Source organism: Oryza glaberrima, chromosome 1 (assembly GCF_000147395.1).
Source record: "Oryza glaberrima chromosome 1, OglaRS2, whole genome shotgun sequence".
Classification (NCBI taxonomy): domain Eukaryota; kingdom Viridiplantae; phylum Streptophyta; class Magnoliopsida; order Poales; family Poaceae; genus Oryza; species Oryza glaberrima.
This window is the reverse complement of record NC_068326.1, coordinates 4,915,447-4,927,662: the sequence shown is the minus strand read 5'-3', so window position 1 is coordinate 4,927,662 and position 12,216 is coordinate 4,915,447. Positions and strand designations below refer to the sequence as shown.

At 45.1% G+C, this 12,216-nt stretch overlaps 2 protein-coding genes across 2 annotated transcripts; both read left to right on the top strand.

The window, feature by feature from the left end:
• Nucleotides 1-4,543: 4,543 nt before the first annotated feature.
• LOC127759803 (early nodulin-like protein 1) lies at nucleotides 4,544-5,446 on the top strand. Its single transcript, XM_052284029.1, has 2 exons — nucleotides 4,544-4,736; nucleotides 4,869-5,446. Exons 1-2 carry the CDS (start codon nucleotides 4,544-4,546, stop codon nucleotides 5,444-5,446), a joined length of 771 nt encoding a protein of 256 aa, XP_052139989.1.
• A 2,564-nt stretch (nucleotides 5,447-8,010) lies between these two features.
• LOC127759804 (protein RALF-like 33) lies at nucleotides 8,011-8,908 on the top strand. The gene has a single exon (XM_052284030.1). It carries the CDS (start codon nucleotides 8,191-8,193, stop codon nucleotides 8,629-8,631), a length of 441 nt encoding a protein of 146 aa, XP_052139990.1. The 5' UTR covers nucleotides 8,011-8,190; the 3' UTR covers nucleotides 8,632-8,908.
• Nucleotides 8,909-12,216: the final 3,308 nt, after the last annotated feature.

Below are 12,216 nucleotides of genomic sequence, written 5' to 3'. Positions count from 1 at the left end.
GCTAAATGACATTGAGACCTTTGCACTTAACCCAGACAGCATTGGCCCCCACCTTCAACACATACATTATTTGTACTATCCTTGTCATATTCATTGAACTAAATCGCATCATAAGTAATATATCATTTTAAGCTCCGCTCTCCTTATATTGGAGAGACTTGTTTGGGGGTTGGAGTTGGTTTTTCCAACGAAAGACTGATTTCGAGAATCTGAACATGAGCGGTAGATTGAACACCCACACAATCTCGATTTGACATAATAACACTTCTCATGTGGACAAGAGGAACAGAGCAACTAGAACACATAGTTATCGATATGTTAGGCTACGACTTAAACATAGATTATTTCACCCAAGTGATTGGGACTCGTAGAAGTATCTAATATGATTAAGCGGGGACGGGACCTGCAGTCTCCAGTTCTCATGAGCTTGATGGGAAACTTTCTCCTGAAATTTTCCAATTTTACCAAAAGAAATTCAAATCTGGGAAAAAGGGGTCCAAAATGCAAACTTATTGAGGCCGAAATATTCTGAAAATTTCGAAATTCTTTGCCTTTCGGCGACACATATAGAACCCTACACATATAACCTTCAGAAATCATTATCATTATGCGCTTCTACGCAAGGGGCCGGAATCACCAAATTAACACAACAATTAATCAGGCAGGCAGGCAATCACGTAGTGAAAGGAAAATAATGACGCCAGAGCCACTACGATCAACGACGCCTGCAGCAACGTCGACACCGACGCCATCCTCCGTCTCGACGACGGCCGCGACTCCACCTTCGTCCTCGCCTACTCCGGCGCCTTCTTCGACCGGCGAGCGCCTCATCTGTCACCAATTAGCCAAGTCAGCTGCCATACTTGTTACTTTCTCCGTTTCACAATGTAAGTCATTCTAGCATTTTCCACATCAATATTTATGTAAACGGAGGAAGTACGTACGTACTCCGTAGTAATTAGCTAGGGTGATGGGCTCGGCTACTACCAATTCTCTGAACTCAATATATAGGTTCTTTGTCAAACATATGGGCCATGTAAATAAGGTTAATTTACCATACAGTTCAGTTTGGATTGGCCTGGCCCAAACTAGTAGGGAAAGAAACAGCCTTGGTTCTTGGGAGAAGGTCAGGCCTGCTAGCTCAGGCTTGAGCTCGGTGCCACTAAGCTCATAAACCAAACGAGCCGAGCCCAAACTTTGTGTGCTGGGCTCGTTAAGCTTGGTGTGAGGGCCGGGCGATGGAGCTCCTCCCCTAGGCTCCTTTAGTTTATCTCTATCTCCTCTAGCTCATTCCTTGGATACCGTAGGTTTCTTTTTTTCGAGCGCGCAAAAGGATTGCACGCCAATATATTAGAAGAAAAGAGTTATAGTTACACGACGCAATCAGCCAGACCGGCTTACGCCAAGGGAAGAGGAAAAAACAAAGGAAAAAGTACGAATTACTCCCTGAAGTATTGGGTGAGTACGAATTACCCCCCTAAACCTGAAAACCAGTAATTTTTCACCATCAACTATCGATATCAGATGAACCCCCCCCCCCCGAACAGCTTTGCAAGCGGTTTTGGTATACGTGGTTGCCCAGTCAGCAATTCTTTTCTTTTTAAATCAGCGGGCCCACATGTTAGTCTCTCACCCTCTCTTTTACTCCTCACCACTCTCTCTCTCTCTCTCTCTTCTCTCCCTCCCTCACCTTGAGGACGGCGGCGAGCAGAGCTTGGAGCGGTGGAGCTCGGGACAGCGGGAGGAGCTCAGACGATGGTGGGCGGAGTGGGTGGCGGTGAAGACGGCGCACGCAGCCACCGGCGCTTAGGACGGCGGTGAGGGCGGAGTGGGCAGCGACGAAGAGACCACCCGCAGCCACTGGCGCTCAGGACGACGGTGAGCGGAGCTTAGGTGCGAGGGGCAGCAGAGCTCGGCGCGGCGGAGGAGGGGGCAGCAGAGGGGGCGGCGGAGCTCGAAGCGGCGGAAGGAGGGGGCGGCGAAGTGGGCGCCCGCAGCTGGCGGCGCACGGCTCGTCGAGGCAACGGAGGGGACGCCCACAGCCAATGACGCTCGGGGAGGTGGAGGGGGCAGCGGAGCAAGCAGAGGACGGCGATGGGCGGAGCTCGGGCGGCGGGAAGAGGGGGCAGTGGAGGGTGCGGCGGAGCTTGAAGCGGCGGGAGGAGGGGTAGTGAAGGGGGCGACGAAGCTCGAAGCGGCGGGAGGAGGAGGCAGTGGAGGGGATGGCAGAGGATGGAGCTCGAGGTGGTGGTGGGGGTGCCTGTAGCCGACAGCGCGCGGCTCGTCAAGGCAACGTTGGGGACGTCCGCAGCTAGTGACGCTCGGGGAGGTGGAGAAAGCGGCGGAACGAGCCAAGGGCGGCGGCCGGCGGAGCTTGGGCGGCGGAGGAGGCGCTCGCTGCCGCCAGCGCGCGAGCCGCAGGCACTAGCATCTGATGAGAGAAAGGGGGGTGAGAGGGAAAGAGATAGAGAGAAGAAATATCTGACAGGTGGGCCCTATTGTTTTTTTAATAAAAAAATTGCTGACTGGATTGCCACGTAGACCAAAACCGCTTGCAAAGTTGCTCGGGGGAGTTTTTCATCTGGTTTCGATAGTTGAGGGTGAAAAATGTCTGGTTTTCAGGTTTATGGGGGTAATTCATACTCACCCAATACTTCAGGAGGGTAATTCGTACTTTTTCCAAGAAGCTGAAGCTTAAAAAACTATGACGGCGGCTAAACACAAACTCCAAGCAGCGGGAAGGGGCCGAGCCACGCTGTACTCCCAACAAGTCCCCAAAAACGGCAACGCCAGCTAAAGACCACAAATGGCCCTCTGAGTGGATGGACTCCAGAACCGCTGAGATCGAAGAGAGCGCAGAGTCAAAAACCCTAGAGTTCCGTTCCTTCCACAGCTGCCAAGAGACCAGGAGCACCAGGGAGTCGAAGCTGGTCAGTGCGGAGATGCTCAGATAAGCAGGCCCTGGAGGATGGCCACCAGTCCTAGAACTAGCTGCCACGGGGGAGAGAGGGCAGCCCAGCTAGGAGGCGATAGCACATGGAGCCAGACCTGTTGAGCAAACACACAGTCGAGGAGGATGTGGTACCATAGGTTCCTTTAGCTCCTCCTCCTCCCGGTTATCGGCCGCTCTAGTTCATTCCCTTGCCTTCTTTTGGCAGAGGCTTTCGAACCCTCACGAGCCAATTGAAGAGCCAAGCTTCTGCCCTAGCTTGTTTTGGTAATCGAGCCAAGCTTTGACACCAGGGAGCTTTTACAAGTTTTCAAGCCCTAGCATATGGTGTACTTACTAGGTTGTTTGATATGTTGCCTGAATCAATGGTAATACCAAAATTTCGTAAGGTAAAAGATATCGATGATACGATTTGGTTCTAAGTCCTAGTAAATTTTGGTGGAGTTAATTAGAGTGTGAATTTCTAAAGTTACCAAAATTTGATGGAGTAACTATAGCAAGAACATGTTTGGTCTATTACTTACCAAGATTCCATATGTTAGACTTTGTAATTTATTCGAACAAAGGGACCCCTGTTGTAACATAAACCAATAGTAGTTCTCAAGTGTAAACAAAGAAGAAAAATGTCTGTATTGATTCTCAAAGCCCTTATAATGTCCCCATAGAGGTCTATTGATAGCCACAAGATTAGGTTTTACATATGTTTTTATATGTTTACTCTTTGATGGGGACAATTATAAGAATATCATAGTACTCTCAGGTCTCATTGGTTGTATTGGACTTATGTTAGGTCTTAACAGGCCTTGGTCTACTTTATATAGGGCCTTGCTCTAAAGATCGCCTGGTAGGCCGGCGACAAGATGGTCTCGGCCATTTTAATGGGCTTAGGCATCACCATCTTCATGGGTATTCGCCAAATGGGGGCTCATGGCTCTGGCTTCGTCCTTTCCACCAGCCTTTGTACCGAACGAAGGGGAGTGAGGCCGCCAGCCTGCCTCGAACAAACCCTAGATAACACGTGACAAAAAGCCCACCCCACATCTTATATTTACTTAAACCATTGGATCAGCTTTGAGATTCGTGATACTCTCGCAACCCTAATTCCCACCCCCACCTTCGATCCCTCCCCCACGCCGCCACTCCTCCGCCGCCACCACCGCCGCCACAATTTTTTGTCAAATGAAGTTAAAACAATTCCATTGAACAAATGGAATATACTCCTAGGATGCTACTGGTACATTTACAGCCTTCCATAGGCAAAACCCCCCTCACCAAGGAATGGTGTGTGTAACTCCTCCATGACAGCTTTACCCAATAGCTTGAAACGGCTGTCACAGCTAATTGCTCCACCACGAATTCATTGATCCAACGGTAACCTACAAACATTGTTGTGTATATGTATACGACGACACGATCACGCACTCCTTAGTTCGATCGTGTCTCTCTCCTCACCTCACTCGCGGACGCTTCGTCTTCTCTACACGGATCAAGCAGCTGATCCACCATAGATCTCTCTCTCTCTCTAGTCCGGCGTGTGTAGTGGTGTACTAGCTAGCTAGCTACTACTAGAAGCGTACGCGTAGTGGAAAGGAAATGACGCGGCGTGTCGCCGGCGTGGCTGCGACGGCGGCGGCCGTCGCCGCCGCCGTCGTGGTTCTTGCGGCAGCGAGCTGCTGTGAGGCGCGCGACTTCTACGTGGGAGGGCGCGACGGGTGGACGACCAACCCCGCCGAGCCGTACAACCGGTGGGCGGAGCGCAACCGCTTCCAGGTCAACGACCGCCTCGGTACGTACGCGGATTCGCCCGAACATTCCGGCGATCGATCTCGCCGGCGGCGTGCGTGTTCGTTTGTGTGTTCGTGTCGATCGACCCTGTCGGAATTTTTTGTTTAATTTGGCGCGTTTACGGTTATTGCAGTGTTTAGGTATAACAAGGAGGACTCGGTGGTGGTGGTGAGCCAGGGCCACTACGACGGCTGCAACGCCACCGACCCGCTCCTCCGCGACGCCGGCGGCGACTCCACCTTCGTCTTCGACAGCTCCGGCCCCTTCTTCTTCATCAGCGGCGACCCCGCCCGCTGCCAGGCCGGCGAGCGCCTCATCGTCGTCGTCCTCGCCGTCCGCGGTAACGCAACCGCCACGCCTACCACCCCCTCGCCGCCGCCGCCGCCAACCGTTCCGGCGGCCCCCACCCCACGCCCGTCTCCGCCGCCGCCGGCCGCGGGAACGAACGGCACGGCGAGGGCGCCGTCGCCACCCGTTCCAGCACCGGCCCCTGCAGGCTCGCCGCCGCCGCCGCCGCCGCCGCCTCCTCCGGCTGGGGGAAACTTCACGGCGCCGTCTCCGGCTGGAGGGATGAACTTCACGGCGCCGGCGCCGGGGACGAACGGGACGGCGGCGCCGCCGCCGCGGCCGTCGTCGGCGCCATCAGTGAGGGGTGGTGCCTTGCTGATGCTGCTCGTCGTCGCGACAGCCGGAGCAATGGCTCTCGTTTGATTTGTTGGTCGAACGGTCTAGCCTAGCTAGTTGCAAATTGTGTTTCCTTTTTTGCATGCATTGTGTTTTTGTTTTTGTTGGTAATTCGTGTCAGTTTGCGTTTGAATTCGGTAGGATTTGATCATCGGGCCAAAATAATTCAGATTGTTGCTTTGCTTAGTCGTCAAAATTAATTTCTCATCTGTAGCAAGTGGAGATATATGTGTAATGTTTTGATTCATAGGTAATTGCATTAAAGAAATGTTGTTTATGCGTTTTTGCTCGATCAATCTTTACGTCTGCCTGATCTGTAAATCCGTCAAGTACTAGGGCAAGTAGCTGGTAGTAAATCTTAATTAATTCATATACATTCAATCCGATTTAACATCTCTTTAATTTTCTTCCATTTTAACGTAAAGTTGCCGTTTATCCTCCAAAATAGTACTGTACGAGTTTCCTCGATAATTAATTGACATGAACACTAAAAACCCATAATATTCCCTTAAATTCCATAATATCCATAATCCATAGCACTCACTTAATTTGTGACTGCATGTTTCACCGTAGTACTACTAAATATTTGCTTATTAATGTATTGGATCATAAAAAATGATAATGTTATATATTTGTGGACAAATTTTCTATCAGATATAAATACAGTATGATTATAATGTAATTATATTATAACTTGTATCTAACTACAATGTAACTTGTATATAACTTAAGTATAATTTTAAACCGTTAGATTTACTTCAAGATTTGTACAAGTTGGGAAGAGAAAAAAGTATAGCGCACATAGAGATGAGGAGAATCTGTCTCACGACCTGCGCTTTGCAAAAATAATATATTACATACAAACTGTAATGTAGTTATGTAAGTTACAATGTAACTACAATACGCTATATTTATATTTCATAAATTTTTAGGAGAAAATTTGTCACCGATTGTATAGCTAGACCCAACAAAAAATGAGGTCCAATATGAATATGTAACTGGTCGAATACACACAAGATTGAGGCCCATTAAGGCCCAAAATGGTGAAGCCCATTTCCTCCAGTGATAAATAAAGCCCATCGTGTAATGGGCCCATCCCAAAATTAGCCTTCGAACACTAATTCACAGGTCGAGGGGAAATGCTTCTATCCGAGCATCTGATCGAACGAAAAAAATTGAACGCATCTCCTTAAACTGTGTAATATCTATTTTTTATCACACGGTTAAGATTATCTCATGAAGTAGCCTATGCAACTGCTCTGACATAAAGTAGCCCATATTCTCCCTCGTATGCCTCTACTAGTACATGCTTGTACTCCTTATAATTTCAAATAATCTTATTTCACAAATTACTTACCTAATCTGCAATCTAAATATACCATTGTATGTATCGCAATTAAATCTTCGTAACAAGATCTCACTTGACTATATTTTGGTAATTTTTTTAAAAAAGTTTTTTGTTGTAATGGACTTTTTCGTTGTCGCAATAGGTATTTAATGATGTTTCAATAGGCCATTTGGAAATATTGCACGAGGGGTTTTTTTTTTATGTTTCAAGAGGTATTTTGTGTTGTCTTCGACTGATGTTTCACTGCATCATTTTTGAATGTTGCACGTGGTGTTCTTTAAATGTTACAGGAGGTATTTCGTGATGTTTCAGCCAATGTTTCACTAGGTCATTTTAAAGTGTTGCACATGGTATTATTTTGATGTTATACCAGGTACTTTGTGATGTTTTAGTAGGCATTTTGTGGTGTTTCAACAGTTACTATAATATAAAATTGTTTCATATATAATATAAAAATGTTTCATATATATTATTATGTTGCACTATTTCATTTGTAAATGTTGCACATGGTATTCTTTTGGGTGTTTCAGCAAATACTATATTTTTTTATCAACAATGACAACTGATTTAAAAATATTTCAATAAAATTAAGTATATGCCAAATATATATGTTGTATGCTTTGTATGATTTTGTTTATGTTTCATTGATATTTAATGTCTTGTGTACTGTTTATAATTGTTGCAGTCAATATTTTTTGTTATATATTGTATTTCACTGAAACGTTTCATGAAGTGAGCTGAAACATTTTTACATAGGTGATGAAACATTTTTATAAGTAGTGAAACAATGATTTTTTTTTTTGACACACGTGGTATGTGTACATGTGTTTGTCGAAATATAACTATGTGAGATCTTGTTACGAAGATTTAATTATAACGAATGTAACTATGTAATCGAATCATATCTTGCATATGTATTTTAGGAGAAAAAGTAGTTTAAAACACATAAAAGGAATTGGAGACAGAGTAGTGAGATAGCACGTCACTGACCTGCATGTAACAAATAAAGACAAAGCAACGCAGCAAGCATCCAAATGCACATGCGCGAAGCAACAGGGCAACCATCCGATATTTGGTGCAATATCGGACGTCCGGGCCGTAGCTCTCTCCCAGGTCGAGGTATGCATGGCAGAGACCGCCGCCGCGACGCGCGGCGGCAACGGCCACCCCAGCGTGCGGCCGCCCTGGTTCGTCTCCCCTCCCCTCTATCCCGCCGCCTCTCCTCCTTATCCCCTCCATCTTCTCCGCCGCCTCCTCGTCTCCCTCCTCCTTCAAAGCCAACCAAGATTTCATCAGGGTAGGCTCGCGTACATCGCGCGCGGAGGGAGATCGATCGTTCGTTCGTCCTACCCGTATCCATCGATCGGAAGAATCCCAGTCGCCGGCGCCCAAGAAACAAACGAACGCTCAGGTGATCACAGGCATGGCGCCGCCTCGCCTCCGCGGCGTGCCCGTGCTGATCGCGCTCGTCGTCATAGCGGCGGTGGCCTTGCTCCCGGCCGCGGCCACCGACGACATGGGCGGCGTGGTGGCGTCGGCGTCAGGGCGGAGGAAGATGGCGGCGGCGGCGGCGACGTGCGACGGCGCCGTGGGGGAGTGCGACGTGGACGACGAGGAGGAGGTGGAGGAGATGGCGCTGATGGGGGCGGCGGGCGCCGCTGCCGGGGAGACGCTGATGCGGCGGTCGCTGGCGGCGCGGCGGCCGACGAACAGGTACGTGAGCTACGCTGCGCTGGACGCCAACAAGGTGCCGTGCAACAAGCGCGGCCAGTCCTACTACCAGAACTGCGCCTCGCAGAAGGCCGCCAACCCCTACCGCCGCGGCTGCTCTGCCATCACCCGATGCGCTCGCAATACCAACTGATCATCTCCTCTTCCTCCGCCGTCGCCGCCGTCGTCGCCGGCGGCGGCGGCGGTGGCGGCGAATACGCTGCTGTCATAAGTGTATGTACATATCGACTCGATCCAAAGCGTATGTGATGAGCAACTGCTGCTGCTACTGCTAAAAAATCTTCAGTGCTAAAATATCTATACAAGTGGTAGCATGCATTCTATTATTTGTCATCATCGAATTAATTGCGTTTTCAAATGTTGGGGAAATTTTTCTTTTGAAGAGAATGTACTGAGGATCAGTTCATGCATGTTTCTCGGTTGCACTATTGAAAAAAGAGAGAATTTAAGCGGGCCAATTTTACAGGAGTTTTTTTGATGGCCCGGATAATGGGCTTTGTTGATGGGCCGGGCCACACGGGAACATTTACAGGCCTTTAGTTGCTGACCTGAAAGCACCATTTTTCTTGTTCTTTTTACTGCCTCTAATACTTGTTGCTTTGAGTTTTTTTTAATTTTGATCTTTTGTCTTATTTAAAAAATTATGGAATTATTATTTATTTTGTTTGTGATTTGTTTTATTATCGAAAGTATTTTAAGTATGGCTTCTCTATTTTTATATTTGCACTAATTTTTTAAATAAAACGACTGGTCAAATGCTATAAGAAAAAAAGTCAAAGCGACTACTAATTTGGAACGGAGGTAGTATATCAACCTTGCTTAATCTGATCGAAACTGTTACTTCCATCCCAGAATCTTCCTAGAATATCCAATAAGTTAATCCGTACTCCCTCCGTCCAAAAAAAATTCTAATTTTAAAGATGAATCGGGACACATTTGTATCCACATTCATCTCTAAAATTGAGTTTTTTCTGGGATAGAGAAAATACGAAATATGATACAGTATATCCTAACACTATGTCCATATTTATAGTAATAAATTAACTTATTCTAGGACAGGTGTACACCGGTTCCCATTGCATGCTTTTTTTATATGAAAATTTTTACATATAAATTATCGTATAAAACTTCTTAAAATAGGCTGAAAACACACGTGCACTAAATACCAATCCCCTAATCAGAGTTGTTTATCGAATTCTGTCACCTCGCACAAGTGACAACCGTGTACTGAACATGCTCCTCCTGATCATTGCAATGGCAACATCAAAGTCACTTTTTTTAATCTCCCTTACCAAAAAAAAAAAGGTCACACCTTTTTTTCTATGGAAAAAGCCATGCTGTCACTTTGTCAGCGTCTAGTATGAATTCAGATTCAGACATTGCATGCAGATGCAGGACGCTTTCTCTGCTCCCACGTCCATCCAATCGCCCATGACAGACGCCCGTGTACATTCCTGCGTGCACTCAAGAACAAGCGCATGCATGCATGAACAAAAAAGACCCCTCAATTAATTAATCACTAAAAAACTACTCCCTCCGTCATGTAATATAAGGGATTTTGAGTTTTTGTTTATACTGTTTGACCACTCGTCTTATTCAAAAAAATTTAGAATTATTATTTATTTTTTATGACTTACTTTATTATCCAAAGTACTTTAAGTACAACTTTTCGTTTTTTATATTTGCACAAATTTTTTAAATAAGACGAGTGGTCAAACAATTGAAAAAAACTCAAAATCCCTTATATTATAGGAAAGGGGGAGTAGCTAAGTAGGCCCAAGAAAAAGGTGTTTAATAAAAAAAACTAAGCTAAGTAGGTCCATATGATGTCTGTTTATATAGTGTTAATTAAGTGTAGCTTGTGTTTTGTTGTTTTCTGCATCTGTTCTGCTCTCAGCCTCTCCTTCTAGCCTTGTTGAGATTATCATATCGATAGTATATCATAGCTTGGTTATGTTTAATTAGTCTCGATGGCCACTTGATTATTCAGCTCGATCGGCAGCAGTAGAAGCTACTCCAGTAGTTGACAGAACGACAGTAACTCACCTTGTTGATTTTCTACGGTGCTTGTAGCTGCAAAACTCTGCAATCAGTGACCACTGTGTTAATGTATATCTGAAGGTGATTATAGGTGAAAATTGGATGATGGTTTTGCGACTCTAATTGTTTCAGTTTTAAAAGCTGCATTGCCTGCATGCCTCCGTCCATCACGCTGACAGAGTTGAGACGAGAGAGTGTGCAGATAGATTCTCTCCTCCTTTTTCTCGAGCCTAAAGTCTGAACGCTACTGACTTTTTTTCAGAATATAAGCATTTATAGCACGAAAAAAATCTTGAGATAAAAATAATTTAAGAAAGTTTATGGTTGATTGGAAAATAAAGTAGATAAAAAAAATTAAATAAAGAATGATTTTAATTGGGTAAGAGAAGTGAGATAGGTGGAAAAATAACTTTATTTTAAAATAAATTATTATATTAAAATTAGCGAGTACATATTTTAAGTATATTTTGAAACAGAGGTAGCCTCGTCCTTTGTTTTCTCCGAGCTAGCTCCTCCTACATTGCACAGGAGTACAGTAAAAAACGCTGAGCTGGATTTCTTTTCTCGCCTCGGATATCGTGCCTGCCTGATTTCAGAGAGTGTTCATGCAATAATGTCTGAATTCTCTGAATTTCTGACGAAGAGAAAGAAAGCAAACGAAAGAAAGAGAAAAGAAAAGAAAAGTCTGGATGCGTGTGGACAGCAGCGGGGGAGCCCACGATACAAATAGAGAGAGAGGGGGAGAGAAACACAACACTTCAAAAGTCAAATCACACACTGGCGCACGTTGAAAAGTACGTGCTTTTATTGTCCCATCTCCACGCTGCTAGCATTGCCTACGGATCCTCTGCTATGCGTACCGCAGCTTGTGTACACGCAGGGTGTGTTTAGTTCACGCTAAAATTAGAAATTTTGTTAAAATTGAAATGATGTGACGAAAAAGTTGAAAGTTTTTGTGTGTAAGAAAATTTTGATGTGATGGAAAGAAAGTTTGAAGAAAAATTTTGGAACTAAACTCGGCTGAAACTGAAAAGAGTACCGGATGCTGTTGTTGGAGCGTATCTGTCGATGCTCGATCATTTTCAGTGGAAGGACTAGATGAGTACTTCTTCTACCTAGCTAGTATCTGTCTTTTTTTCTTTTCTCATGCAAGGAGAAAAAAGATATGCCAATGTAGCCTCAAATATCTTTGTATTTTGTTATGAGATACTCTTGCATTTTTACGACTGTCTGATAGGCATGCTACATGTGATGCTTATTTGAGAGCATATAGGCTAGTATCATATGGATCAATTGTAATGCTCGTTTTCCATTGAGAATAGTTCATTGTGTTGTCTATGGCCAAGCCTCGAACCTTGAAAATTGAGCTAGATCTAATAGAGCATCTCCATATATAGCCTCAATTGATAAAGCATAAAGTCAGTCTAGATTTGTTCGGTGAAAAATATATAGCCATTTTTCTACACTTATCATACTGAATTTATACCATAAATCAGCCATATTATACTCTCTATTCACACTATTTATATTGTAAGATGTTTTGGTTTTTACAAGTCAGGCTTCTCTAATTTTGATTAAGTTCGTTAAAAAATACACTGCCATTTGCAACATGCAACATCAAAATAGTTTTATTAAACCCACCAAAAATGTGTTTTAATAGCATATTTCACTGGTTTCA

What these genes read in the sequence shown, in the direction of transcription:
- LOC127759803 (XM_052284029.1), top strand. Translation starts at nt 4,544, where the DNA reads ATGACGCGGCGTGTCGCCGGCGTGGCTGCGACGGCGGCGGCCGTCGCC. An exon ending in CCAGGTCAACGACCGCCTCG is followed by an intron (nt 4,737 to 4,868) that starts GTACGTACGCGG and finishes CGGTTATTGCAG; the next exon opens with TGTTTAGGTATAACAAGGAG.
- LOC127759804 (XM_052284030.1), top strand. Translation starts at nt 8,191, where the DNA reads ATGGCGCCGCCTCGCCTCCGCGGCGTGCCCGTGCTGATCGCGCTCGTC.